This window comes from Melanerpes formicivorus, unplaced genomic scaffold (genome assembly GCF_026170545.1).
Source record: "Melanerpes formicivorus ecotype bairdi unplaced genomic scaffold, bMelFor1.0.p_v2 SCAF_68, whole genome shotgun sequence".
Lineage (NCBI taxonomy): Eukaryota > Metazoa > Chordata > Aves > Piciformes > Picidae > Melanerpes > Melanerpes formicivorus.
This window is the reverse complement of record NW_027142420.1, coordinates 779,479-806,952: the sequence shown is the minus strand read 5'-3', so window position 1 is coordinate 806,952 and position 27,474 is coordinate 779,479. Positions and strand designations below refer to the sequence as shown.

Sequence of the window (27,474 nt, the reverse complement as noted above, 5' to 3'; positions counted from 1 at the left end):
CGGCTGCTGCCAGCACTGCACTCACTCCCCGGTCTTACGGGGGCTCAGGGGAGAGTCCAGGCAAGATCAAAGGGGCCTTTAATAGACAATGTAATTAGCTAAGCCAGGAGAAGGACTGACTGTTCGGAGCTGCACAGCTGGCGCCGTGCCCGGCACGAGGGGCAGTGCCCGGCACGAGGGGCAGTGCCCGGCAGGCCACCGCCAGCAGCATGCCCGGGGCCGTGCCCGGGAGCCTTCCTCCCGCCGCACGCGGCCGAGAGCGCCACCTGCCGCGGGCCCAGGGTAATGCCCAGCGCCAGGACGCTGCCCGCGGCCGAGCGCTCAGCCCAGCTGCGGCGCGCAGCTCCCTGCCCGGAGCGGTCTAGCTGCTAACACCGCACCGATGGCCACCACACGGCTCTGGCGTGCAAACAAGGCACCCGGTGCACTCTGCGTGAGAGACACCTGAGTGTGAGGTTTTCCCACACCTGGTAAGAACGATTGTAGTCGGTTCTGTATGGTGCGGCCGTGCCGCTCTCTCCAATCAGTGTGTCCAGTGCCACACTCCCGGAGTCATGGAAGACAATGGCAGGGACCAGGAGGAAGAACTGCCCATTGTAAGTGAGGATCAGGTTGGTGATCACCTGAAGAACCTGAAAGTGTTCAAGTCCATGGGACCCAACGGGATACACCCACAGGTACTGAGAGAACTGGCAGAGGAGGTTGCTAAACCCCTCTCTAGTCTATTCCAAAGGTCATGGCAGTGTGGGGCAGTCCCCACAGACTGGAAAAGGGGAAACATTGCCCCCACCTGCAAAAAGGGTAAGAAGGAGGAACCAGGGAACTCCAGGCCAGTCAGTCTCACCTCTGTGCCCAGGAAGATCATGGAGCAGATCCTCCTGGAGGCACTGCTGGCTCAGAAGAGCAGTGAAGAGGTGATTTGGAATAGTCAGCATGGCTTTGCCAAGGGCAAATCCTGCCTGACCAACCTGGTGGCCTTCTATGAGCAGGTGACAACATCAATAGCTGAGGGGAGAGCAACTGCTGTCGTTTCCCTGGGCCTGAGCACAGCCTTTGACACTGCCCCACACCACAGCCTGGGCTCCAGGCTGGTGACACATGGGTGTGATGGATACAGAACTGGCTTGAGGGCTGCACCCAAAGAGTGGCTGTCAATGGCTCCATGTCCCAGTGGAGGCCAGGGACAAGCAGAGTCCCTCAGGGATCAGTCCTGGGCCCAGGCTTGTTCAACATCTCTGTGGGTGCCATGGACAGTGGCACTGAGTGCACCCTCAGCAGGTTTGCTGATGACACCAAGCTGTGTGGTGCAGCAGACAGCTGGAGGGAAGGGAGGCCATCCAGAGGGACCTGGACAGGCTGGAGAGGTGGGCACAAGCCAACCTCAGGAGGTTCAACAAGAGCAAGATTACTGCCAAAGCAAGCTTGCTGCTGAATACAGATCTCCCCCAGCCAAAGGCAGGCTAGCTGGGTTCCTGGTCTGACACCAGACAGTCCTGTGGGAATGACCTTACGGCCCCAGGAAAACCACCACAAGCAGCTCCAGGAGAGACAAATTCTACAACACACAGCCAGGACACATTGTTAGCAGTGCACTGAGGGAAAACACTGAACAAAGATCACTACCTGAGAAAGGCACAAAGGTCTTCATTCTTCTCCTATCAGAGGTAAAAAATCAGCAGACAGGGGAGGAGGGGTGTCAGGAGCACTCCAGTCCGGGCTGCTCAAGGCAGCATCCTCTAGGAGATCAGCTCAAGTGCCTCCAGGCCTTGTTAAGCCCTGTGGAGGGCTGAAGCCCTGCGGGGCAGGGAGCTTCCCCCCCAGGGACTGCAGCTGCAGATCTATTTCCTTCAGGCGCTTTTCCTGGTCTCGTTGCTCCTTATTGTCTCGCAGGACCTTTTCACCTGGAGCTGCTTCTGGGCCTCTCTTTGCATGAGCCAAGGTCCCCTGGCAAAAGGCAGAGCAGAACTGAAACAGGTGTCCTGGTATGACAGCAAAGCCAGACTGCAGCAAGAGGCGAGTGTCACACTCGGCAAACACCTCGCTCTCCTCGGGCACATCAGCCACACAAACGCGAAGCATCAGCCTGGACGTACTTCAGCCAAACAATTCTTCCCTTTGCATTTCAAGAGGAATTTCTTAGTCTCCAAAGCCAACCCTCTGATGCTTAAATTCTACTCCAACAATAAAAACATACTGGCAATCAGGGAGACTGAAGGAGGGGCTCAGAGCTTGCTCCTGATGAGAGAGTCACAGAGTTACCCAGGCTGGGAAGGACCTTCCAGATCATTGAGCCCAGCCTGTCACCCAGCACCATCTGAGCAGCTCAACCATGGCACCAAGGGCCTCATCCAGGCTCTTCCTAAACACTTCCAGGGATGGTGACTCCCTGGGCAGCACATTCCCATGGCCAGTCTCTCTCTGGGAAGAATTTCTTCCTCACATCCAGCCTAAACTGCAAAATTGGTTTAGAATCACAGAGCTGTCAGGGCTGGAAGGGAGCTCAAGGCTCAGCCAGCTCCAACCCCCTGCCATGGGCAGGGACACCTCACACCACAGCAGGTTGCTCACAGCCACCTCCAGCCTGGCTGCAAACACCTCCAGGCAGGAGGCTTCCACCACCTCCCTGGGCAGCCTGTGCCAGGCTCTCACCACCCTCCTGGGGAACAACTTCTTCCTCACAGCCAATCTCCATCTCCCCATTTCTAGTTCTGCTCCATCCCCCCCAGTCCTATCACCCCCTGACACCCTCAAAGTCCCTCCCCTGCCCCCTTTTCCCCCTCAAACCCACAGCACCTGGGCTCTGCTGGAGTCTCCTCCTACCCCAGCTGTGGCCACTTGGCCCTCCCCACCCACTGCCCTATTTAATCCCCACCAGGAGAGGCAGCAGCCCCAAGCTGAGCCCATCTGGGCTGAGGATCCTCCTCTCACCCTGGTGAGTGCCCCTGCTGCACACTGGGTGCTGGTGGTGGTGACTCCAAAGGCCGGGGGGCCTGGTGGCCCCCCGGTTGTTAGGGCCAACATTGATGACTGCTCCACCCCCACCCACGGGTGCTGGCTGGGGCTGCTGGCTGGGGCTGAGCTCCTCTGGGTGCTGGCTGGGCTGGTGAGGGTCTTGCCCCCGGCTCTGGGCTGGGTGCAGGAGTGGTGGAGGTGGAGCAGGAGCTGTTGGGCAGAGGATGTGATGCTAACTACACTGCTGGGACCTGGAGGCCCCTGGAGCCTGCTCTCATCATCCCATAAAGCTCTGCTTTTGTGCCTCACTTACAGACCATTTCTCCCCCCTCACTGCTTCCCTTCAGAAACAAGGAAGGTAAGGAGGACAAAGCAATAAAGCAGATCTGGAGAAGGCATTCACTTATCAATCAGCTCTGAGCAGGAAGCCTTCAGGGAGGGGGAAGGCTGAAAGTAAGAATCACTTATGAATCACAAGATAAATGTCATAAAGAACAGGCAGGACAAGACTGCATCTCCTCCATTGTTATGTTTCATGGTGCTAAATGCAGAGGGGGGGAAAAAGTTCAAGCTGGCTTGGAAATCTCAGTCCCACCTCTGTACAGAAGGAATCCCTGAGACAGGGACACTGTGACAAGTGAATCCCCATCCTTCACACAGAACTACCCAGCTTGGGAAAGACCTTCAAAATTGAGGCCAGCCTATCCCCCAGCACCATCTAATCAACTAAACCACGGCACTGAGTGCCTCAGCCAGGCTCTTTTTATCCAGGGATGGTGACTCCACCTCCTTGGGCAGCACATCCCAATGGCCAATCTCTCTTGCTGGGAAGAACTTCTTCTAACATCCAGCCTGAACCTCCTCTGGCACAGCCTGAGACTGTGTCCTCTCCTTCTGTCAGTGTTGCCTGGGAGAAGAGACCAACCTCCACCTGGCTACAACCAGGCACTCAACCTGATCATCCTTGATTTCTAGTTCCATGGTGTCTAGAGCCTCCCTGATGTACAGGGCCACCCCTCCCCCCCTTCTCCCCAGCCTGTCTCTCCTGAAGAGCCTGCAGCCATCAATTACAGTGCTCCAGCCTTGGGAGTTGTCCCACCACGTCTCTCTGATGGCAACTGCATCATAACTCTGCTGCTGCAGCAAGGCAGCAGCCTCAGCACAGAAGGGAAGCAGCTCAAGCAGTGGCTCTGATGTTTACTTTCCCTTCCACACACTTGTGAAGCAAAGCTCCCTGCAGACCTCTCTCCTAGTCTTCCCAACAGCTTCACTTTTCAGAATGAAGCTCAGCAGTGCTCAGCACTTCCAAGGAACTCTTCAAGCTTCAGGAGAGCTCCAGCAGAAGTTACTGCTCCTTTCAGCACACTCAGTGCATTTTAAGCCTGGTTGCTTCTCTAGTGAGGCAATACTGTTCTCCAAAGCAATTCTTAACTGGAATAGAGAGGATGACTTCCTTCTCCATGAGCTTTGCTTGGCTATTGATCTCTGCTGTGGTACCCAAGCCATGCTGATCAGTGCTGGGCAAAACTGCAGCTAGGAGCATTTACCAGAAACTAAACTGAAAGCAGCAGCAAGTGTTTGTTCCAACACTTCTCCCACACCAACACCCCCAACCAGCAGAGCTTTAGTTAGAGAGGACAGCAGAAGTGCTGCTCTTCAGACTCTCCCTGAGCAGTATGACTTCAGACACTTCAGTCCCATTGCCTCTTACTGCCTCTTTCCAAACCAAAGGACATCTCTGTGCAAGGCCCTCCTGGCACAGACCCAGTGCACACTTTGAGCATTCTGGGAAGCAGTTTCCCATGTTCCCTGCAGTGGGTATAAGAGCCAGGGACTGCACAGCCCTCAGGCTCCATGGGGCACTACAGGTGTGTACAGCAGCATGGACACATTCCTGTTCTACCTCTGCATTCCTTTCATAACTGTCCCTGACAATTCATTTGGTAGCAGACCACTGTGGAGCACCAAGCCTTACAGGCCCACTTCTCTCCTCCCAGAGCAGTACCTGATCACACCCACACCATGTGAGCAGAGGCTGTTTTCCACTTACTGCTGTTTGAAAACTTCTGAGAACTTGTGGGAAACCAGAAGAGGCCAACCTGCAGTGGGGATGCAGCCCACCTAGGGGGGCTTCAGCACCCAGCAGGTGAAGAGGTCACCTTGAACCCCAGCTGAAGAGATGAGGCCTGCCAGGAACTCCTCTGGGTTTGGCTTCTGGGTGGTGGGTCTCAGAATACTTAAGGGTGATGGAAATGAAGGAGGTGCCCAAGACAAGCATTAAACAAGGGTAGCAACACTTAGATCATGAGGAACATCTCCCTGTCAGTGTTTCAAATGCTGCACAGCATTTTTAGCACTTGCAGGCAGTGGAAGCCCAACTGAGATTAATAAAGATCTGAAAAGCCCAGAAGGCTGAAAGCAAACTGCTCAGGTACAGTACACAAGGGAGGAGCAGCCAAAGCTGTAACAATCACAGTGCAAAGCAGAGCTATCCAGTACTGCAAACAGCTGAAGTGATTTGCTCCATTCGCTTTACTCCAAAATGCTCTGAAGCAGCAAATTGCCACTCACTGGAAGGCAGCAGTGCCACACAGTCTCCTGGAGCCACACAGCTGGCTCTCAGGTCAGTAGCCTGCTTTGAGCATGGCTCCTGCCAAAGCCATCTGCTTTGGGGAAGTGCAGCCCCAGAGCACAGGCTGTCAGAGTTCATGAACTTTCAGAACCTGTTTGCCTTTGGAGCATCTCTTCACTTTTAAACTGTTAACTATAGTTCACTGCCAGAACTGAGACCCTGGATGTTCTTCTGGCAGAAGAAACCAAATCAGGTATGGAAGAACTCTGCAGGGAACACACAGCACTAACTCTCAGCCAAGCAGAGAGACACTCTTCTTCCTTTAAACATCACCCCTCTCTCCTCTTCTTGGCAGGCAGTTTTCCAGCTTTCCAAGCTGGTAGCTGTACTCATCATGCAGTCTTACACTGCACGTGCTGCATCCAACCACTTGCCTTAGCAGTGACTTGCCTGAAGCCTGGCTCTCAATGCTGCCATTAGAGAGCCTGTCCTCTGCTGAGAGCAGCAGCAATGAGGGCACCTACAGGCTTTAGAGTCAGCTGGGAAGGCACCTGGAAAGCCAGACTTCCAGAGCAGCAGAGTGGGAGGATTTGCTTTGGCTCTTTGGTTTGTGTGGAATGAAGAAGGGTTAGGAGCCAGCCAGCCCTTGAATTCTGTCCCACTGGAGGCAGCGACACAGGACTGCTGCAGCCCCAGATTTCACTCCCACAAGAGCACATACTTGAGAACAAACAGCAGGTGCCACAGAAAGCTGCCCAAAGCACAGCCACAGAGCCATGCTGTAGTTGCATTTCCACATCCCAGCACACACTCAGCCACCTGCAGCTCGAGATGTGTTCTGCAAGTACCTGATAATGGTGGCTGGGCAAAAGGCCAGGGGGAGCCCCAGCCGACAGCAGCGCTTGCAGCTTCCTCTCTATCTCCTTCAGCTGATGAAACTCCATTGGGTCAGGTGTGTACCCCTCTCCTGATGCCAGCCAGCCACAGCCATTCTCCTGTGGAAAGACAGGAAACAGCTAATCCTTAGGCCCAAAGGAAAGGCTTTTAAAGGCAGCTCCATAGGTGTGGTTAGTTCTGAAACAAATCCTGCTTCAGGATCACCACAGGATGTTAGGGGCTGGCAGGGGCCTCTGGAGATTATTGAGTCCAACCCCCAAAATACACCAATAAAATGCAAGTTTTCAACCAGCTCAGCATAAAGCTGAGCTCTGCTAGACACTGATGTCCCTAGGACACTCAAAGGCAGATACAGAGACAGCAGCTAGAGGCATACCTTTCTCCTGTGTAAATAGAGCCAAGCAGCAGCTTAAAGGGACTTGCAAATAGAGATGTAGCTCTTCTCAGAAAGCAGAGGCTTCTACATGCACTGCTCAAAGGTAACTAAACACTGAAGTGTGTGAACCTAAACAGTCTGCTGCTCTGATTTCCCCTGTTTCTAGACAAGCACAAAGCCTGTGTCCTCAGCCACTCCCAAGCACTGCAATAAAATCACTTTGCCCCATGCCAGCTGGCCAGAGAGCCAGCAGGCAGCTCCCAACTTCCCCACCCATTCTGCTGAAGGTTAAACAACTCCCTCACTCAATTGCTCTTATGCCCAAGAGAAGCCCTTGGGGTAGCTAACTCTGCATCTCACTGCACAGCCTCTTAGCCAAGTTAGTCAGACCTTTAAAACACTCTCATGCCATGCTTAGGGCTGGTGGATCTCTGCTGTGCCTATCACAACTCCCTTCCATGGCTGCAGACCCCTCTGTTGTGGTTTCTGCAGTCACTCAGCTCCTCCCAGCTCCCCTTTGCAGAAACAATTGCTCGCCCTGGTCTGGCTGGTGCACTGATCTTGCTGCCCAGTGCTGCTGAGCAAACATCACTGTCTGATGCCACTGACAGGAAAATCAGTTGAGGAGTGTTGTGCTCCTTTGTAAGGTAGTGCATTAGACAGGGGTGAGGGAAAGAGCCTGGCAGGCACAACCCCCCAGTCCTAAGGCAGAAACCAGACAGAACATGCTGTAAGCTCAGGTTTGTAATGCTGCTGTTGAAATGGAGAAGCACAGCCCACAGACATGGCACTAGGACTGTCCTCAGCACTACCCTAAATCACAGCTGCTGTGCCTTGCATCCCAGCACTGCCTGGCTGCACATTTCCTCTGGACACGCCATCCCACAGCCTCAGGGAAGCCAGGCTGGCACTGGATCACATGCCTGTCCCCACCACAAGCACAGGCCAGGCACCACCTCAGAAGAACAGGGCAGGGATGTGAGGGAGGATGTGACTGTGGTGGTGCTTGCTTTGCTTTTGCTGACAGAGAAGGGCCAGCACCTTGCTCTAGGACTTTAACATCTGCCTTGCAAGGGGCTCCTGTCCATCACTCTTTTGCAGCTTCCAGGTTGGTCCTCTGGCTATTCCAGCAGCCAAATGCACACCAGAGGAGGAAATATCAGCTTTCAATTGCAATACCACTGCTATGAGGTCATCCCTGGCTCATCTCCTTTACCCTAAAGAACATTTGTTGCAGAAAGACAAACAAAAAGCATAGCCCTAAGACCTGCCATAAATTACCTCCCCACTGCACAAAAGTCAGCTGTTTTGTGAAACAGAATCAGCTCCTCTGGTGCTGCCTCATAGCAGTGTGGTGGCACAGCTCCTAAGCCTGACCTGGCTCCAGGAGAGACACTCAGGATGTCTCTAGAAGATTGCTGGCTCTGTGGAAGCATCTGTTCAGGTGGGACTGTGGCCATCCCATGTGCTACTCGCTTGTGCCATGCCAGCCACTCCCTGGCAGACACCCAAGAGCACAGTGCAAGTGCACAGAACTACTCCAGAGCAGTCTGTGCTCCTGAGCTACAGCTCAGTGTCTAACCCCCTGCTCTCAGCACCCAGCCTACTCCAGCAGTCAGTGTACCTCAGGCTTAAATGGACTCACACATTCCCTTTTGTATTTTCAAGATAAACCTTGCCTGGCAAATAGACTTCTCTCCTGTCACTGTTTCCTGTGCATCACCTCAGGACACTGCTTTTGTAACAGCACAGGCAGTGCTTATCACTGTGCAACACCTGAGCCAGACTACAGCCCTGCAGCTTTGGCAATTAGATTAGCATGGCTAGGGACTGCCAGAATGTTCTAAACACTCATCAAACAGTTTCAAAAGGGTGAAGTACTGTTTGGCTGTCTGACACATTGAGTGGTGTGAGTCAGATGAAGTTATCTGGCCCACAGGAGCCTGTACAGAGGAATTCATGCAGCACAGCCAGCTCTGCCTTGCTTGATAAGCTCCACAGCATGACTTGAGCCAGTGGAGCTGCAGCAGCCTTTTGGAAGCCAGAATGAAATAAGATGAAAGTGGCCCTCAGCTGGACAGTTACCTGGACCAGCCTGAAGCAGTGATTACTCATTAGCTGATAACTTCCTCCTGGCCTGGCTTAGAAAGCAGCCACAGGAAATGCTTCACCCATAACCCAGTTCAGATGTGGGACAGGAAGAATCTGTCTCCAGACTAGACAGGTTTAAGTCACTGAGTATTAGCCTCCCTTTTATCCCACTTCAGTCTTTGTTTGGGGAGATGATCTAGTGCAGACCAGACTGGCCCACAAGTTGCTGCTCCCATTCTATCAAGATGTCCTGTGCCATGACCCCTTTAATCTGACAGCAGCAGTGAAATCCCTGTGGAGGAATGCCCACAACAATGACAGGTGCCCAGTACAGCACTGGACATGTTTGACTTTTCCACTGCCCTGATGCTTGGCCTCTGGTGCCAAAGCAGGTAGGAACTGAGGCACCATTTGCATCAGCTGCTCTGCACAAATGCCTCTGTGCTTCCTGAAGGCTTCCTCACCCCTCTCTAGCTTTAAAGTTCTGCTGTTTTTCTGAGGCCAGGCATGTCTGAGTGTGAGCTCAATGAAGAAAGAGGCCCATGGCAATTCATCCTGGGAGACACAGCCAGCTGGGTCTGACCAGCTTTTCTCTACTTCATGGCAGGATTAAAACCACTTCAAGCTTTGAGTGGTCACAGAAGTCAGTCAAACACAGCAGGGCAGTACAAACTAAAGCTGCCATACCTCAAGACCTTGCAGTTCAGTGCCCTCTTCTGTATCTCTCAATAGCTCAGTTAGCCTTTTCCTTTCATCCTCAAGCAGAACAACCTGGTTTCCTGAATCCTTGGCCAGCTGAAATGTTTGCAGAAAGAAAAATAAACACATTTTAGCCCTCCATCAGCTCAAGCAAAGCTTTTAAACTCTTTTAAACCATCCAAACCTTGCTTATTGCCATAGCACAAAGTATCACTGACACAAGTCTCTGGCAGCCTCCATATTATGAACTGATCATCTTTTACCAGGCTTTGACCCAGAGGGGTGTGGACAATTGCACAGGATGAAAACATCATTACAGCCACTGGGTCACCACAGGAACAAACAAAAAAGAGGAGAAAACCCCAACCAACCACCCCCACCATCTTCTGTAAACAGGGGCCCCAGCCAGGCTACACACAAACCCCCAGCAGACCTGTTCCTTATCTGAGCTTAAGAACATCTTCCTTGAACTTCACAAAGAAAGCTTTAGGCAGTCCTTGCCCTCCAAACAAGCCATGTCCAGGCACTAACAGAACAATTCCATTTCCAGTCCTTTGGAGCCAGTCCACAGCAGCAGTATTATCCCCACCAGTAAGAGCATGAGGGGGCTCTCACTCTGCCATGAACACCACTTTGTAACAGCCAGCTTTCCTTCATTTATGCCAAGTTAACTCCTAATGCTGTTTGATAAAAGACTGTCCCCAGAAGTACTTCAATGGTAACTAAGAAAAGCATGTCCCCAAATGTTCATCATTTCATGCTGCATGCTTACCTCAATGTTCTTCATGATGAAGTCCTGGTTGGTTTTACTTTTACTCTGTGCTTTTTCTGCTTCCTGAGGGAATTCATCTTTTTCTAATTCACCTGGGTGATCTGCAGCTTGAGGAAGGAGAGTTGCTAAATGATGATCATTCCTGTTCTGACTCCAGGAGAGCCCTAAGGGTGCACACTGCACAGGCTGGTTGCCCTATGTAAAACATAACTACTGTCCAAATCTAAGGCAACTGTCAAGCTTTCATTACAAGAGATGGTTCCACGCTGCCAAAATCCTCTGGGGTTGCTCTCCTCAGCAGAGTCGGAGCTGGTGGCATTCCCTGGAAGCCTATGGCTCCTCATCAACACAAAGCAGACAGTCACTGCTCTGGAAACCACACAGCTCTCTGGAGACAGGCCACATGCTTTTCCAGCTCAGCCAGCTGGAGAGCAGATGATGTAGCTGATATCAAACTACACAAGTGTTTGTTTAAAGGCAGAACCCTTGGCAGGGCTGGGCAGCCCTTCACCGGCCGTGCTCCGACAGCGGGGCCCTGCCGTGCTCTGCAGCAGCAGCTCCCTGCCCATCACACACCCAGGCAGAGGGTCTGGTCTGCAGGGGCTTGCTCCAGGCTGACAGCAACTCCTTTACAGAATTCCTCTTATGACATTAAGTAACAAGCCTCAGCCTACACAACCCTCTAAGTCTCAAACTGCCTCAAAGGTAGACCTGGCCCTTTTTGCTCCACTGGAAAGTACAGAGTGCAAATGAGTGAGCAGTGTGCCTGCAGAAGTTAACTACTGAACGTGGTGGGGAACAGCAGAAAGGCTCTGGAGGCTTACAGGAAAGGAGCAGATTGAATAGCAAACTCCCAAAGACAAGGATAGATCCTTTTACACACTATGGACCCAAACAAGGTAGTGTTCTGCCATATCAGACTTAGGCTCAGAGTGCAGCACACCTCAAAGGGCTGAGCTGCTGGATCTGCCCAAGAAACTCCTGTGACAGTTCAGATGGACAACTGTTTCCTGAGAGCTTCCCAAACTGCCTTTCACATCACCGGGCAACATCTCGGCTCTGTTCAAGAGCTGGGACAGAAGAGATGCTGTCAACCAGTGATGCAAAACACACCAGCACCAACAGAGCCTGCAGCACCTATGAAACACTGCTTTGGAGAGACATCTTTTCCTAGGTGCAGAATGAGCATTCTGAGAAGAAGCAACCCTAGAGAAGATCCCAGAATGTTCCAGTACAGAAGGGACAGCCCTGGACCCCGGGGACGAGAAATGCACTGGCAATTGCCACAGCCAAGTGAAAGAGAGCCTGCAACTCAGAACAGCTGGCACTGATCCCCCAGGGATCAGTGCTGGGCCCCATCCTGTTCAGTATCTTTACTGATGATCTGGATGAGGGCATTGAGTCCATCATCAGTAAGTTTGTGGATGACACCAAGCTGGGGGCAGGAGTTGATCTGTTAGAGGGTGGGAGAGCTCTGCAGAGGGACCTTGCCAGGCTGGACAGATGGCAGAGGCCAACAGGATGGCATTCAACAAGTCCAAGTGCCAGGGGCTGCACTTTGGCCACAACAACCCCAGGCAGAGCTACAGGCTGGGGTCAGAGTGGCTGAGAGGAGCCAGGCAGAAAGGGACCTGGAGGTGCTGGTCGATGGCAGGCTGAACATGAGCCTGCAGTGTGCCCAGGTGGCCAAGAAGGCCAATTGCTGGACTCTAGGGGATTGGACATGGCACTTGGAGCCATGGTTTAGTTGTCAGGAGGTGTTGGGTGACAGGTTGGACTTGGTGATCTTTGAGGTCTTTTCCAACCTGGCTGATTCTATGATTCTGTGATTCTATGCTTTGGTTGATGTGGCACAAGGGTTTGTCACAAACCTTGATGAGATTGCTAAGCCACATTCTGGAGCCAATGCACAAGCTCCTCTTGCTCAGAGCCTGCCTTCAAAGCAACTACAGCAATAAAACTTAGCAGATCAGACCCTGTCCCCAAAGCCTCCCACAGAGCTTGCACACGAGCTGCAAGTGGTCTGTTTCCTGTGTTCCCAAACCAGGAGAATGTGGAAGGTCTTCTAAGAGTGTAAGCAACAGCAGCTCCCACCTGTGCTCAGAAGTCACTGCTGCCCTGAGCACTGGTCATTAACGTTCCAGCACCACTCAGGATGTGGGAAGGTGGAAGCTACAGGCCAGGCTTCATTTCAAGGGAGGAATGAAGACAGAGAATAGGGAGTCAGAGACACCTAAAGGACAGCACTGCTCCAGCCCAGTGACATTTAATGACATGGTGTTAAGGTCACACAGTGCTGGACTGAGACAAGTGGGAAGGGTTTAAGAGTTCAAACATGCAGTCATGCTCTAAACAGCACAGAGGTTCTGTTGCCATCCACGCTTCAGCCCTAAGGAATATCCATCTGTGATGTCATCTCCACCAGTCCCCAGGAAGGCAGATTCCTCCTGCTGACATGGAATGGTAGATGACAAAGAGATAAACAACTGCAGCTGATAGCAAGGGCAGCTGAAGCTATTCTTATGTCACAGCACATGTGAGGAGTTACTCAACCATGCAAACCTGAATGGCAAATAGGGAAGGACCAGAGGCACAAAAGCACAATCCCATTTCTGTTGGAGTGTTGGGCACACTACAGCCATCTGAAAGCTCTATTCAGTGCCTGGAAACCAGTGATGTCTAAAGGAGTCAGCAGAGGTGCTGGATTGGCGCAGAGGTGCTGGATTGGCACAGAAGTGCTTGATCCATACCAGCAAGGCAGCCTTTACTGTGATCAGCTTAGCAAATCACAACATCAGCTGCCTGAAGATTCAGCTTTGTCACAGCATCCATGCAGCTTCTCCTGAAGCCAAACCCAATACAGCACAGTTGAAGCTGCAGCTAGCTCCTTGAAAACAAGCCTGTTACTGAAGGCCACAGCAGCAGCCAGTGTGTAAAGCACCTGCATGAGGAGCCAGGGATGCACTGCAGCATGCACGACTCACCCTGGGCACTGAAATGACAGCAAGTAGGGCCTCAGCACGTAGAACACAGCACTGCAAATAAGCCACAAGCTAAATTATCCTCTTTTACCACTTGTCAAAAGAAAAAAGCACTGTGGCCACTGCACGAAGCAGCCCTGGCTGCATTGGCCTGGCCACCACGGCCAAGGCTTCCCTCCCCACCTGCTGGCCCTGCTGGGTCACCACACCCAGAGACATAAAGCACACAGCCCCTCCAGCTTACCTTGGTTATGCTTATGGCTGTCATCATCCCCTGGGCTGTCTGGGGTGTGAAATACTGACCTACACACTTCATCTTCTTCAGCATGGGAGGCCTCTGCAAGGAATTGTTTGGGTCAGATTGATTTGAGATGTGTTCAAAGGAACTCTGGTTTCAGGTGTCTCACACTGTAGGGTCTCACAAGAAAGCCAAAGACAAGTACTCAGCTGAATCCCATCACCAGCAGATTCCTCAAGAGCCTGTGGAAAGCTGCCAGGTGTGTCTCAGCACTAATGGTGGCTGTGCCTCTGCTTTTCTCCACTGCTGCACACACAGGACAAGTAAGTACAGTCTAGAAGGTACAGCCCAAGGCCCTGAAGTTCAAAAGCCTCTGCAGACACCATGTGCAAGCCAGCTAGAACTCTGGATACAGTCTCCAGGCTCCCACAGCTGGTGTCTGCCTGTGCCTGGATTATCAGGCTTCCCAGCTGCTTAGGTCCAGGGTATAGTCTAGAAAAAAGGTGCTGAAAGGTTCCAGCATGCAGCTTCTGCCACTGGGAGAGAAAACTTCGGTCCTGGGCCTGACATTTATCAGTGGGAAGTGCAAGGTAGAGCAGGAACAAGCAGCCTGTGCACTTCACACCTACAGACAAGGACCTGCAGTGCCAAGAACCACACAGAGCACACATGAAGAGTTTCCCACCAAGAGCAACCAACATGCTCTGGCAGCGAGCTCAGCTCAGAGGATGACTTTGTTACACACAGCAGAGGGGCATTCACCCTTGAGGTGGCTCAGTTGGTAATGCCTTCAAGCCTGCAGTGGGCAGTAGTGTGCTCTCTAGTCATGAGGTGTGGGGTGACAGGTTGGTTCTGGTGCCATGGGTTAGCTGTTTGGGTGGGTTGGATTGGTTGATGGGTTGGACACGATGATCTTGAAGGTCTCTTCCAACCTGGTTTGGTTTATTCTGATAAAGGTTCAGTCAAGGCCATTCACTCCTGATCTGCATTTCTGCTGGGAGGCTCTGTATGAGAAGCTGGCACACAAGTTATTAAGGAGGATGTACTCAGACCATGTGTTTGATTTCACTGCCACCTTAAAAGCTGCGATTCCCTAGCAATCCTCTCTAGTATGTTTGTGTAGCTCTTTGTCAAATGAAAGCTCTGGAAAGCCCAACAGCTGGAGTGCATTCCATTTCAGTAGCCCCCAGGGAAGCAGCAGGGCCCTGGAAAGGCACCAGCATGTCACAGAAAAGCCAAGGCCGAGCTGGAGGGAGATTGTAAGTCTAAACTGCAGAGTTTTGCCTCTCCAGCAGCCCAGAGCCCACATGATGCACAGGGGCTCTGCAGCACAGGGCTGCCTTCGGAGCACAAGCAGCACGGACCTCACAAGCCCGGGCGCTTGCTTCCTGCTGGTTTTTTGCTGTACCCTGACATCTGCTGGAGGCTTTTCGGATATCACCGGCACGAAATGCTGGGCTCCCTGCCTCACAACTCCAACTCGAGCGCAGCAAAGATACCTGGCAGCATTGCTACCGTTACCGTGCGGCAGCCTCCAGCGCTCCAGCCGAGACTTTTGCTCAGCAGTAAGCACACAGACCTCAAGTCCCTCTTCTCTCCCCAGCAATACGGCAGCCAGGATGCACCACAGCTGTTTCCTTGCCACAAGGTGCACAAGGTGCCACGGGTACTGAGAGAACTGGCAGAGGAGGTTGCTAAACCCCTCTCTATTATATTTCAAAAGTCCTGGCAGTCTGGTGAAGTCCCCACAGACTGGAAAAGGGGAAACATTGCCCCCATCTTCAAAAAGGGCAAGAAGGAGGAACCAGGGAACTACAGGCCAGTCAGTCTCACCTCTGTGCCTGGAAAGATCATGGAACAGATCCTCCTGGAGTCACTACTGGCTCAAAAGAATAGTGAAGAGGTGATTGGGAACAGTCAGCATGGCTTTGCCAAGGGCAAATCCTGCCTGACCAACCTGGTGGCCTTCTATGAGCAGGTGACAAAATTAATAGATGAGGGGCGAGCAACTGATGTCATTTACCTGGACCTGAGCAAAGCCTTCGACACTGTCCCGCACCACATCCTGGTCTCCAAACTGGTGACACATGGGTGTGATTGGTGGACCACTAGATGGATAAGGAACTGGCTTGATGGCCGCACCCAGAGAGTGGCTGTCAATGGCTCCATGTCCCAGTGGAGGCCAGTGACAAGTGGAGTCCCTCAGGGATCAGTCCTGGGACCTGTCTTATTCAACATCTTTGTGGGGGACATGGACAGTGGCATTGAGTGCACCCTCAGCAAGTTTGCTGATGACACCAAGCTGTGTGGTGCAGCAGACACGCTGGAGGGAAGGGAGGCCATCCAGAGGGACCTTGACAGGCTGGAGAGGTGGGCACAGGCCAACCTCATGAGGTTCAATAAGAGCAAGTGCAGGGTCCTGCATCTGGGTCGAGGCAATCCCAGGCACAAATACAGGCTGGGCAGTGACTGGCTGGAGGGTAGCCCTGAGGAGAGAGACTTGGGGGTGCTGGTGGACAAAAAGCTCAACATGAGCTCTCAGTGTGCACTTGCAGCCCGCAAAGCCAATCAGATCCTGGGCTGCATCAGGAGAAGTGTGGCTAGCAGGTCGAGGGAGGTGATCCTCCCCCTCTACTCAGCCCTGGTGAGACCCCACCTGGAGTACTGTGTCCAGTTCTGGAGCCCCTATTACAAGAGGGATGTGGAGGTGCTGGAACGTGTCCAGAGAAGGGCCACAAGGATGATCAGAGGGCTGGAGCACCTCTCCTATGAGGACAGACTGAAGGAGTTGGGGCTGTACAGTCTGCAGAAGAGAAGGCTCCGAGGTGACCTAATTGTTGCCTTCCAGTATCTGAAGGGGGCCTACAGGAAGGCTGGGGAAGGACTTCTCAGGATCTCAGGTAGTGATAGGACTAGGGGGAATGGAATGAAGCTGGAGGTGGGGAGATTCAGGCTGGATGTGAGGAGGAGGTTCTTCACCATGAGAGTGGTGAAACCCTGGAATGGGTTGTCCAGGGAGGTGGTCGAGGCCCCGTCCCTGGGGGTGTTTAAGAGCAGGCTGGATGAGGCTCTGTCCAGCCTGATCTAGTGTGGGGTGTCCCTGCCCATGGCAGGGGGGTTGGAACTAGATGATCCTTGTGGTCCCTTCCAACCCTGAATGAAACTATGAAACTATGAAACTATGAGCTGAGGGACAGGATGCAGAATGTGCACACAGCTGACACAGACCCAAGGACTCCAGCACCAAGACAGAACATTCCAACAGCAGCTTTTGGCAAGCCCCTCTCAAGCAGCTTTGCCCTGGTTCAGACTTGAGAAAATCAGTCAGGTTTTGTGCCCCCTCCCTCCCTCCCTCCCAATGGAGAGGGTGTGAGCAGAATGCCCAGAGTTTGTTCAGTGTCTCCCTCAGGAAGAGTCCAGCCACAGCAAGAAAAGGGCATTTTAAAACACCCAGTATTTTCTTTCTCCAGGTCCTTGCCAGCATGCACACCTGTGTGTTCTTGAGGAACACTGCCAGTCCTTCAGGAAGGGCTTCAGAGACTTGCTTCAGGAGCCAGCAGCACTGTGCCCTGACTCAGTAACCGAGACTGAGCCGAAACGGAGAGCAGCGTTTGCGGGGGCACACCAGAGGTACCCACTGCAGCCTTGAGGAGTCCTTTCTTGTCATGGACCACATTTCTCTCCTTAATATTTGTTCCCCTGTCCTTCAGTACTCATTGATCTACCTTCCATGGAGCAGTAGAATTTGGTGCCTAAGTGCTGCTTCAGCAGAAGTGAGTTTTGCTGGGAGGGCAAAGTGCCAACGTTTGCTCCTAGCAGTGTGCTCATCTCCCCTGTGGATGTGTTCTGTCTTCATTGTCATCTGGTGAAACTCAGCAAGTCTCAGAGCTCCTGCTCCTTCCTTCCTGAGTATAGTCTGCTATCATACCTGTGCCATGCCTTCAGTCCCTAACACTGCCACCTAGGCTACATTTTCTTCCCCAGAGTGCTCCGGAAGAAAGCCAGTAGAAAACCCAAGTTGGTGTTTCAGGTTCACACCTCTCCCTTACAGCCAGTCACACTCTGTGTTACCTGCTGGGCCCTTTCATTCATTCTTCCCCACCTTCAGAACCCTAAATGCTTTTGGAAGTGGATTGGGTGTAACAATCAGTAAAAAATGTGGTGTCAATGACCCATACTTCCTTCTGGAGCATGTTCTAAGACCTGGGCTGCACAGCCTCCTGTACTGACTTCCAACACACAACCAGCATCAGCCTTTGGTTCCATTCTCTGGGTGTTTCTGTTAACAGCTCCTAAAAAGGCTCAGCCCTGCCACATTGTGAGATGCTCACCACGACTCTGCCACTGCTTCCTTCTCACTCTCTCCCACAGCCACAGGAAAATTCTCTCCCAAGTACATGTGTGGCAGCCCCACATTCCCATAGCTCCTAAGGAACACTTTCAAGCCTGGGATTTTTCAGCTCCCTGCTGCCCCTACACCAAGGACTGCAGCCTGGTGAGGTCTCTATCACCAGGAACAGCACATCAGCACCTTCATCATTTTCTTTACCAAAGCAGTTCTGAATTCCTTGCTTATTACCAAGATGCTCCACAGTGGTAAAGACATCAGAGTTTTCCAGCAGGTTTCTACTCTTCCCCTGTACCTGCTATCACTACTTTCACTTATCAGTGTCATCATTTGTGCATCCCTTCTGCAGCCATCTGTTGGCCATCAACTGGAAGCATGCAAGCTTTACTCAGGCTGGATCTCCACCCTTCCAGAGCAGCCAGTGCTCTGAGAAAATGCAGATTCCATCAACAAAATTCATCCTAAAGAACATCTACATTGTGAGAAGGCAAACCTCAGCTCAGTTCAGTGTCAAGCATTCCCTTGCCCTCCTTGGACAGGCTACTGTTATTGTTACTGACACTATTCTTTGAATGCTTGCTATTTTCTTTTACAGAAAATGACTCTTCCTCAAAACCCAGGACAACTGTAACAGGGTTTTACTTCTCTTGCTCACTTACCAGCTGTATCCTGCCACGATGAGCTCAAAGCTAAGAACAGATTTGTGTTCTCCATCTCCTCCTGGCCTCCAGTGCTTCTGAGGGGCTGCTCCAGAGGGACAGAGCACAAATGCACAGACAGAAGTGCTGATTTACTTTGAAGCAAATACTTTAGAACAGAATAGAATAAAGCAGGTTGGAAGAGCCCTTTGAGATCACCGAGTCCAACCCATCATCCACCACCACCTGACAACCAAACCATGGCACCAAGCACCCCATCCAGTCTCTGAGTTTTACAGCAAAACACATTGTCTGCTTCCCAGTTCTTATCTAAACATCTCTTGTCCTTACTGCTTTGTTCTCTTCTTGAGGCTAGCTGAACACCTACAGTTACAGTAAAGGTGTGGTGGAACTTCACAGTCTCTGCCATATGTTGTCTCTAACATGGAGACACATCTCACAGAACAAAGCAAGTTGGGTAATGCTTCCATGGCTCTGGATCCAAATGCACTGCCATGGGGTTTGTGTATGTGTATCCAAGAGAGCTGTGCAGCACTTAGCCTCAGAGGAAACACTCATGCTTTAAAGCTTAAAGCAGCATTTCAGTGACAGAGACCAGGAGAGGAACAATGTGAAGGACTTTGTGCTTTACCACTCTTATGCTTTCTTCAGGAGGCAACTCTAATTTCTTCACTGATGGACAGCACTGAAGTAAGATGAGCCTTAGAATGGTGAGCCCAGAGCAGAACAAACAGTTGTAGGCCTGGGTTCACAGACATGACCTCTTGTCCTACCTTCTCACATCTGCAGGCAGCGATCTCAAGCACAGGACTGTGCTAGGAAACCCCACTTGGGCAGCTGGATAAGTTGGCTGTTGGTGAGAGAAACTTTTAAGCACCACAGCCTTCTTTCAAAGTCTGCCCAGCCAACAGATGCTAAGACTCATTCAGAGTTACTGTTTAAGATCCATCTCTTCACTTGAACCAGCCAAGTGTGAGTTGTTTAAACTCTGTGTCTGTGCAGTGCATCAACTCTGTGGGACAGCACTCAAGGCAGACTGTTTGCAAAAGAAGAAGAACATTCTCCAACCTGAAGTTCTTCCCAGAGCTTTGCCCTCATCTCTTTGCCTTGCTTTTTAATGGCTCTCTCCTTCAGATGTTTTTTTGCCAGTATTGTGTCAAGTTTATTCATTCTCCTTATAGCTGCTTGAATCAGAGGATCTGCATCTGTCTCTTCAGAATATTCCAGGCTGGAAGGGTTTGCTGTAGAGCAGTTTTTAAAGTTACTGTTAGCTTAAAGCATTTCAGCTTGCAAAGGCAGTATGAATAACAACCACAGAGAGGAGTGCAATTATTATCAGGCACAGATGGCATCTTGATTTCCCAAAGCCCTTGGAACAGAACCCTGAATCAAAGGCTGAGCTGCAGCAATGTGATGCAGGGGGTGGAGGAGGAAGAGCCCCAGCACTCTGAACAAGTGATGTGATTCAGACTGATAATGGAAGAGTCTGCACAGCAAAAATCACAGCCAAGCTTGAAAATCAGAGCCCTTTCTTCAGCCAGCTTTGGAATGTCACTCACTGGAATGAGTAGCTCTGGGGTGAAGGGAGACTCTGCACTACCTCTGCTTCTAAATGTTACAGAGGGTTCATCTTGTGTCAGCCAGAACAGGTTCTGGTACTGGTTCTAGACCAATGTTGTTCTGAAAACAGACATGGGGAGGTGTGATGGAGAGTGTCCTTACTGAACTGAAGCAGGTGTCTCTATTGTCTCTTCTCCCTAAACATGCAGATTATGATTTCTGATCACTTTTAGCTTTCCCCCTTCTCGTAGTACCCTTGTGCCCTGCCCTCTTTATGGTCAAACTCAGCAGAGGAAACACTGTCCCTAGCCCACAGACTTCCATGTTTGGAGTTGGCCCCAAGCATTCACTGCTATATCCTGGTCAGCTTTATGCCACGGAAAGACATGAGTGACACCACAAAGGGAGAACTGTAAGAATCTAACTCAACTCCAGGGGAGCCCCAGGGAGTTGGCTTGAACCCACTACGTGGTCCTGAACCCCAAACTAGTGAGTGAAGCTTTGAGTTGAGCTCTCTCCCATTTCTGTTCTGCAGAGATCAATGTTCTGTCAGATAGCAGCACTGCTGCCCTAGGTACAGTCACAGTTGCTGCCACATACACTTCTAAACCTTGGCCACTGTGATGCAGTTAAAGAAGGTGAACATACCTTTATAAAACCATCTGGAAATAAAGAACTCATCCAGCACTTCTCAGACACAACAACCCACAGACATTTTCACTTGGAGTATTTCTTTGGGACTGTGTAACACATGCACAAGAACACTGCAGCCCCAGACTCTCCATAAGCATTCACAGGATAACCCCAAAGTTCTATGGCACAGCTCATGTTCTACCACCTGCAAAGTCACCCCTGCCCCTGCAAAGTCACCCCTGCAAAGTCACCCCTGCCCCTGCAAAGTCACCCCTGCCCCTGCAAAGTCACCCCTGCAAAGTCACCCCTGCCCCTGCAAAGTCACCCCTGCAAAGTCACCCCTGCCCCTGCAAAGTCACCCCTGCCCCTGCAAAGTCATACCTGCCCCTGCACTGCTCAGGTCTCCTTGGGGAAGCTCACACAGTTCAGAAGTCTGTGTTTCAGTGCTCTCATCTCCAGAATCTGAACTGGAAATACACCCTGGAAAACACAGGGAAAAGCCTTTCAGGACACAACAGATGGGAAATAAACTTTTAAAGATAGTGTTGGACAGCTAGCAATGAAGAGACCAAACCAGATTGGTGTCAGGGGTCACTACAGAGCCCCTGCAGGGCATTATCATTTGAGACAGGTCCCAGTAGACTGGGACTTAGATAAAAGCAGGAGCAGGAACTGAATTTCCTCTGATCCCAGTTCAGTCAGGCAATCTTAGCTGAACTTGAAGGAGGTATCCAAACTTCCTGCTCCACGTACTGGCCCCTGTTCCCCTGTGCTTAAATGGCAAGAAGCTCAAGCAAGTTAATTGATCACCATTTCCAGAACACCAGAAGTATGCCAGCTGAGCACTCTCTCATTCAAACCAGATCCTGTGTGTTTCAAGGGCTGTCAGTACCAGCACTGCTCACCTGCTCAGTACTGTCACTTACAAATACATATTAGCCCTTCCTAAATACCATCACCAGCATCACTTCCCATGTGGTGGCTGGAGGCCCATTACCAGGCTTCCTAACAGGTGCTAATGGGCTCTGGGAAGTCTGAGCCCTCACTGCAAACATTGCAGCATGGTTCCACAGAACAGCTGCAGCCAGTTTCTCCTGACCCTTTGGACACCAGCAGGGTGTCCAGATGCCACCAGACAAATGCTGTAGTGGTAACACATTTCTTTCAAAGATGGGATTAAACTAGTGAAGAGAACTGAAAGTATGAATGCTGACAGCTCCTCCTCTCCTGGAATGTTACCTGTTTGCACCCTCTTTTGCCTTCACCCCTGGAATGCCACCCAAACTATACAAACCCCTTTGGCCTAGCCACAAGACAAGAAGGCTTCGGTCACCGGCACACCTGACAGCTGGCTGGGGCCGAGGGCACACTTCTGAAGAGAGAAGGCCGTGCTCTCCACTGTGGCTTGCTGCTCTGCTCTCCCTTCCTTGTGATCAGACTGCATTCTGTCATCACCTTTGCTTCCAAACAGCCTCTCTGGTGACCACCAGCCAAGCTGGCAGGTGAAGCAAACTCTGAAATGCAAAGAAATTACTCCCGTGACACAGTGAGGAAAAGAGCAGCAGCATAACCAGACACTGTCACAGGGGCTCCCAACAGCTGTGTGTCAGACAGCAGAGGAGACCAGGGCATGTGACTCACAGCTGTGTTTCCAGATGTCACAGTGCTTCTCAAGCTTCCCTTTCCACAGGCTGCCAGGCTAGGAAACCATTCCAATGGTTGGGGTCACTGTTGCTGCAGCAGAGGGCAGCCAGGTATGAGCCTGTGTGTGCAGCAGCTGGCAGTGTGGGTGCTGTGCAGCAGAGGGCAGTGTGGGTGCTGTGCAGCAGCTGGCAGTGTGGGTGCTGTGCAGCAGAGGGCAGTCTGGGTGCTGTGCAGCAGAGGGCAGTCTGGGTGCTGTGCAGCAGCTGGCAGTGTGGGTGCTGTGCAGCAGAGGGCAGTGTGGGTGCTGTGCAGCAGCTGGCAGTGTGGGTGCTGTGCAGCAGAGGGCAGTGTGGGTGCTGTGCAGCAGCTGGCAGTGTGGGTGCTGTGCAGCAGAGGGCAGTCTGGGTGCTGTGCAGCAGCTGGCAGTGTGGGTGCTGTGCAGCAGAGGGCAGTCTGGGTGCTGTGCAGCAGCTGGCAGTGTGGGTGCTGTGCAGCAGCTGGCAGTGTGGGTGCTGTGCAGCAGAGGGCAGTGTGGGTGCTGTGCAGCAGAGGGCAGTCTGGGTGCTGTGCAGCAGAGGGCAGTGTGGGTGCTGTGCAGCAGAGGGCAGTGTGGGTGCTGTGCAGCAGCTGGCAGTGTGGGTGCTGTGCAGCAGAGGGCAGTGTGGGTGCTGTGCAGCAGCTGGCAGTGTGGGTGCTGTGCAGCAGAGGGCAGTCTGGGTGCTGTGCAGCAGCTGGCAGTGTGGGTGCTGTGCAGCAGAGGGCAGTGTGGGTGCTGTGCAGCAGCTGGCAGTGTGGGTGCTGTGCAGCAGCTGGCAGTGTGGGTGCTGTGCAGCAGGCAGCACCCTGATCTCCTGCCCAAACTCCAGAGGGGTTTCTATAAACCAGGACTAGCTCAGCAAAGGCTCTGGGGATGGTCTCACTCCACACTACAGCTGGGCTAATCTGTCAGTCCTCATCTAGAATTCCCAAGCCCCAGCTCCTGCATCCCAGCCACCACATCCCACATCCCGCTCCCTCATCTCTGAGGAGGGCTGAGCGCCTGCTCCTGACGGGCTCGGTGGGAGCCCTGGAGCTGCAGATTGCTTGGGATACCAGGACAAGTTCTTCTTTATGTACACTTGCTTCAAACACACCTTGAGCCCTGGAGTGGAACATGCAGCTTGTGAGGATTGTGCAAATGCTCTCTTTTAACAAGCAACACAATTTTTTGCCAACTGAAAAGCAGCAATGGGATGGAATTGAAATGGTGCAGAGAGTGGCTCCTGGCTCACCAGCCTGCAGCTGTGTACCTGCACAGCGCTGCCAGCATGCCAAGCTGGGTTCCTTCCAGGAGAGTTTGGTTAATACCCTGATAAAATACAAGGAGGAAACAATGGGGTTCCAAGCAGTAGTGCCAGGCAGCTCTTTCTGTGGCCAATACAGATGCAAATAAATACCATTAAACATCACTTCATGGGTGCCTGAGGAGCAGCCCACACTGGTCAGTTCATGCTCAGCCCCCCTAGCATACCTCTAGGAAGATAAAAGGAGCAGAATCCTATTTCTCTGGCATTCTACTAAGAAAAATCAGGCCCAGGTTTTCTAACCCACTGGAGGTGACCAGAACAGCCTTTGGTGAGGAAAGCCCTGCTGCTAGTAACTCCACAGCATTTAAAGATGTGCAGCTAAGCTAAGCATCTGAGCTCGACGCAGGCCTTGACATCTGATCCCAGCTCCCTCTCGTAACACCCATTGTGACCTAAAACTGGGGGGTAAAACCCAACCCAAACAAACCTCAGCCTTTCAAGCTACCAGTTTTGCAGCAAAGCAACGCAACCCCAGGCGTGCTTCAGCTACAAACCAATTTCAAACCCCTTCTAGCAGTTCAGTGTGGGGAGGTCTTCCCAGCACAGCCCAGCTTGCCCCTCCAGCATCCACCCACGAATGCATGTCCAAATATCCATCACCAAGCCACTGGAAGCATCCCGGAGTGCTCACTGTCGCGGAAGCTTTGGATGGCTTGGATCTTCAAAGTAATCTGACAGCAACCAAAGCGCTGTTGGATTGCTTTCCTCTCTTTTAAAACCGCGGGGCTGGCACAATTACCATCAGCAAAAGAATGGGAGCCTTGTGAATATACGAGAGAGAGCAGCCAACACCTTTCCCTACTGGGGCGCTCTCAAGGAGGGGAGGCGCCAGGGGCAGCCCAGCCCCAGCCCAGCGCCGAGTCCGCACCACAGCAGCGCTGCCTGAGCCCGCGCGCCCCGGGCGCCTGCGCCGCGCGCTGCTGACGCGCGGGGGGCCCAGGGGAGCTCTCCCCTGCGGGACGAGACACCACGGCCCGGCGGGCGGGCCCAGCGCGGGCGGGCGGGCGGCGGCAGGCTCCTCTGGCGCCCATCCCCAGGCGCTGCCGGCGGCCGTGCACCGTCTCCAGGGCACTCTAAGAGCCTCTTCTGCTTTCCCGGGGCGGGTGGCGAAGCAACCGCAAACCACCCACGGTGACACAGACCAGCGGCGGAGGCCCAAGGGGCTCCGGGACAAAGCCCCAAACGCACAACCAGCTCACGGGGGTCGCACAGGCAGGGGGGGAGCCCTGAGGGGCAGACCTGACGGGATCGCTGCGGCCGCGACAGCCCCGCCGGAGACAGGGGTCAGGCACAGCCCTCCGGCGGCAGGGACCCTCACGGCCGCCCCGTCGCTAGCGCGGCAGGCAGGCAGGCAGGCAGGCAGGAGGCGGCAGGCAGGCAGGCAGGCAGGCAGGAGGCGGCAGGCAGGCAGGCAGGCAGGCAGGCAGGCAGGCAGGCAGGCAGGCAGCAGCGCGGCCGGCGGCGCCGCCGTTCCCGTGGCGACCAGCGGGCGGAACTCTCGCGGTAACGGAGTCTTCCCGCCCGCGCTCGGCGCTCTGAGCGTAGCCGAGCTGCCTCTCGCTCGCAGTCTGAGCCGGCAGCCAGCCCCGCCGGCCAGCCTGGAACTCAACACCGTTACACCTTGTCCCGGGGCGCCATGGCCACAGGTTTCTTGAACACCTCCGGGGATGGTGACTCCAGCGCAGCCCGGCACAATTTCAGTCACTGGAGTCAATCACTCTCTCTGTGTAGAACTTCTTCCTAACCTCCAGCCTAAACCTCCCCTGGCACAGCCTGAGACTGTGTCCTCTTGTTCTGGTGCTGGGTGCCTGGGAGAAGAGACCAACCCCCACCTGGCTCCAACCTCCCTGCAGGGAGTTGTAGAGAGCAAGAAGGTCTCCCCTGAGACTCCTCCAGGCTAAGCAGCCCCAGCTCCCTCAGCCTCTCCTCACAGGGCTGTGCTCCAGACCCCTCCCCAGCCTTGTTGCTCTTTGGACACCTTCCAGCAGCTCAACCTCCTTCCTAAACTGAGGAGCCCAGAACTGGACACAGGCCTCCAGGTGTGGCCTAACCAGTGCAGTGTACAGGGGCAGAATGACCTCCCTGCTCCTGCTGGCCACACTGCTCCTGATGCAGGCCAGGATGCCATTGGCCCTCCTGGCTGCCTGGGCACACTGCAGGCTCATGTTCAGCCTACCATCAACCAGCACCCCCAGGTCCCTCTCTGCCTGGCTGCTCTCCAGCCACTCTGACCCCAGCCTGTAGCACTGCATGGGGTTGCTGTGGCCAACGTACAGAACCTGGCACTTGGATGTGTTCAATCTCCTGCCCTTGGCCTCTGCCCATCTGTCCAGCCTGTCGAGGTCCCTCTGCAAAGCCCCTCTAAGCAGCACTGGAACAGGCTGCTCACTGCTGCTTGTCCATTACAGAATCAGGTGGAGGTTTCCAGTGAACCTCTACACCTGAGAGTAAACAAGAATGGCTTAGCAGGGAGATCCCAAAGTGCAGTGAACCTATTGAGTGCTGTGTGTACTAGAAGCACCAGAGAGGGAAAGCAGAGTTTGACAGAGATCATCTCAAACCCTCTTGTGGGGCTGTCCCTAGCAAGGGCACTGATCTGTGTAAAGACCACTAAATGTCATAGCCTCAGAGCTGCTCTCACAGGTGGCAGCTGCAGTTACTTCCAGTGAAGACTGCACCAGAGAAGCACAGGAGCTTTGCCTTTGTGGGAATGGCTGTCTGGATCCATGGGAAACCAGAAACTTCTCTGAAGAATGGCTTTTTAGAAGATGGTTACTGGGAGAAGACTCAGGGCTAGGAAGGGCACAGCAAGCAGAGCACTCCAGGCTGTGCTTCTCATCCTCAAGGACACGCTACAGCACGATGAGCACCTTCAGAGCAGTTACCATAGGAACAGAGTTGCCTTCTCCTCCCTGATCCAATCAAGAGGAAACACCACATCATCAGGGAGTTTTTCCCCATTCCTAATGCCTGCCTCCATAGCCCTCTGCTGAACAGCATTGTAACAGCAGCAAGTAAAACAGGCTGGAGGGGAAGGCTTTTGTGTAAAGCTTGTATTTGGTTTTGTTACCTTTGATTTTTGTCTGTGTGCCCACCTGAAGTGGCTTTGCCACAGGCAACAGTTGTACATAGACCGTGCCGGTTCCAGTCCTTAGAGCAGAAAAAACACAGCTGTTTTTCACCAGATTAATTCCTCTAAATGTTAGTGGAATAAACAGAGCCTCTTCTTGCAAGGGACAAATAAGTTAGGTATTAATATCTTTTGACTGGGGGAGGCAAGACCCCAGCAATTTTTGGCCATATCCCAACTTTTCCAGCAACCCTGAGTGGAGATGAGCTGTGCAGTGTGCTCCAGCAGCAGAGTAATCTGACAGCTGAGGAAAGGCAGGACTGAAATGCTAAGTCCAGAGCAAATGGTGGCACTTCCACTATGTTTAATAAAGCCAGGATTTCATTCCATAACTTGCATCAGGAAAGGTCCTGCCTCGACAAGATCTGGATTGTTGAACCCAGAGAAAGCCATCAGGAAAATCTGCCTGTGGGTGCTCTTCACCCATGGCTGGTTTAGCAGCGTAGAAACAGGCCTGGAACAGAGCTTCTGTGGAGCTGGTTCCTGCAGGTCCCTCCCTGTTTCCCAGGGAGGAATCAGCTTGCTCCTGAGTGCACACAGCCAGGGCTGTCTGTGAGCTGTGGTCTGGTTTGCCCA

At 52.8% G+C, this 27,474-nt stretch overlaps 1 protein-coding gene across 1 annotated transcript; it reads right to left on the bottom strand.

Annotated features, from left to right (window-relative positions):
- Positions 1-1,486: 1,486 nt before the first annotated feature.
- Positions 1,487-22,487, bottom strand: FSIP1 (fibrous sheath interacting protein 1). Its single transcript, XM_068162879.1, has 10 exons — positions 22,420-22,487; positions 22,120-22,292; positions 21,160-21,258; positions 19,654-19,826; positions 18,586-18,673; positions 13,585-13,677; positions 10,360-10,466; positions 9,576-9,683; positions 6,373-6,519; positions 1,487-1,944 (listed from the first exon to the last, which is right to left on the bottom strand). Exons 2-10 carry the CDS (start codon positions 22,220-22,222, stop codon positions 1,750-1,752), a joined length of 1,113 nt encoding a protein of 370 aa, XP_068018980.1. The 5' UTR covers positions 22,223-22,292; positions 22,420-22,487; the 3' UTR covers positions 1,487-1,749.
- Positions 22,488-27,474: the final 4,987 nt, after the last annotated feature.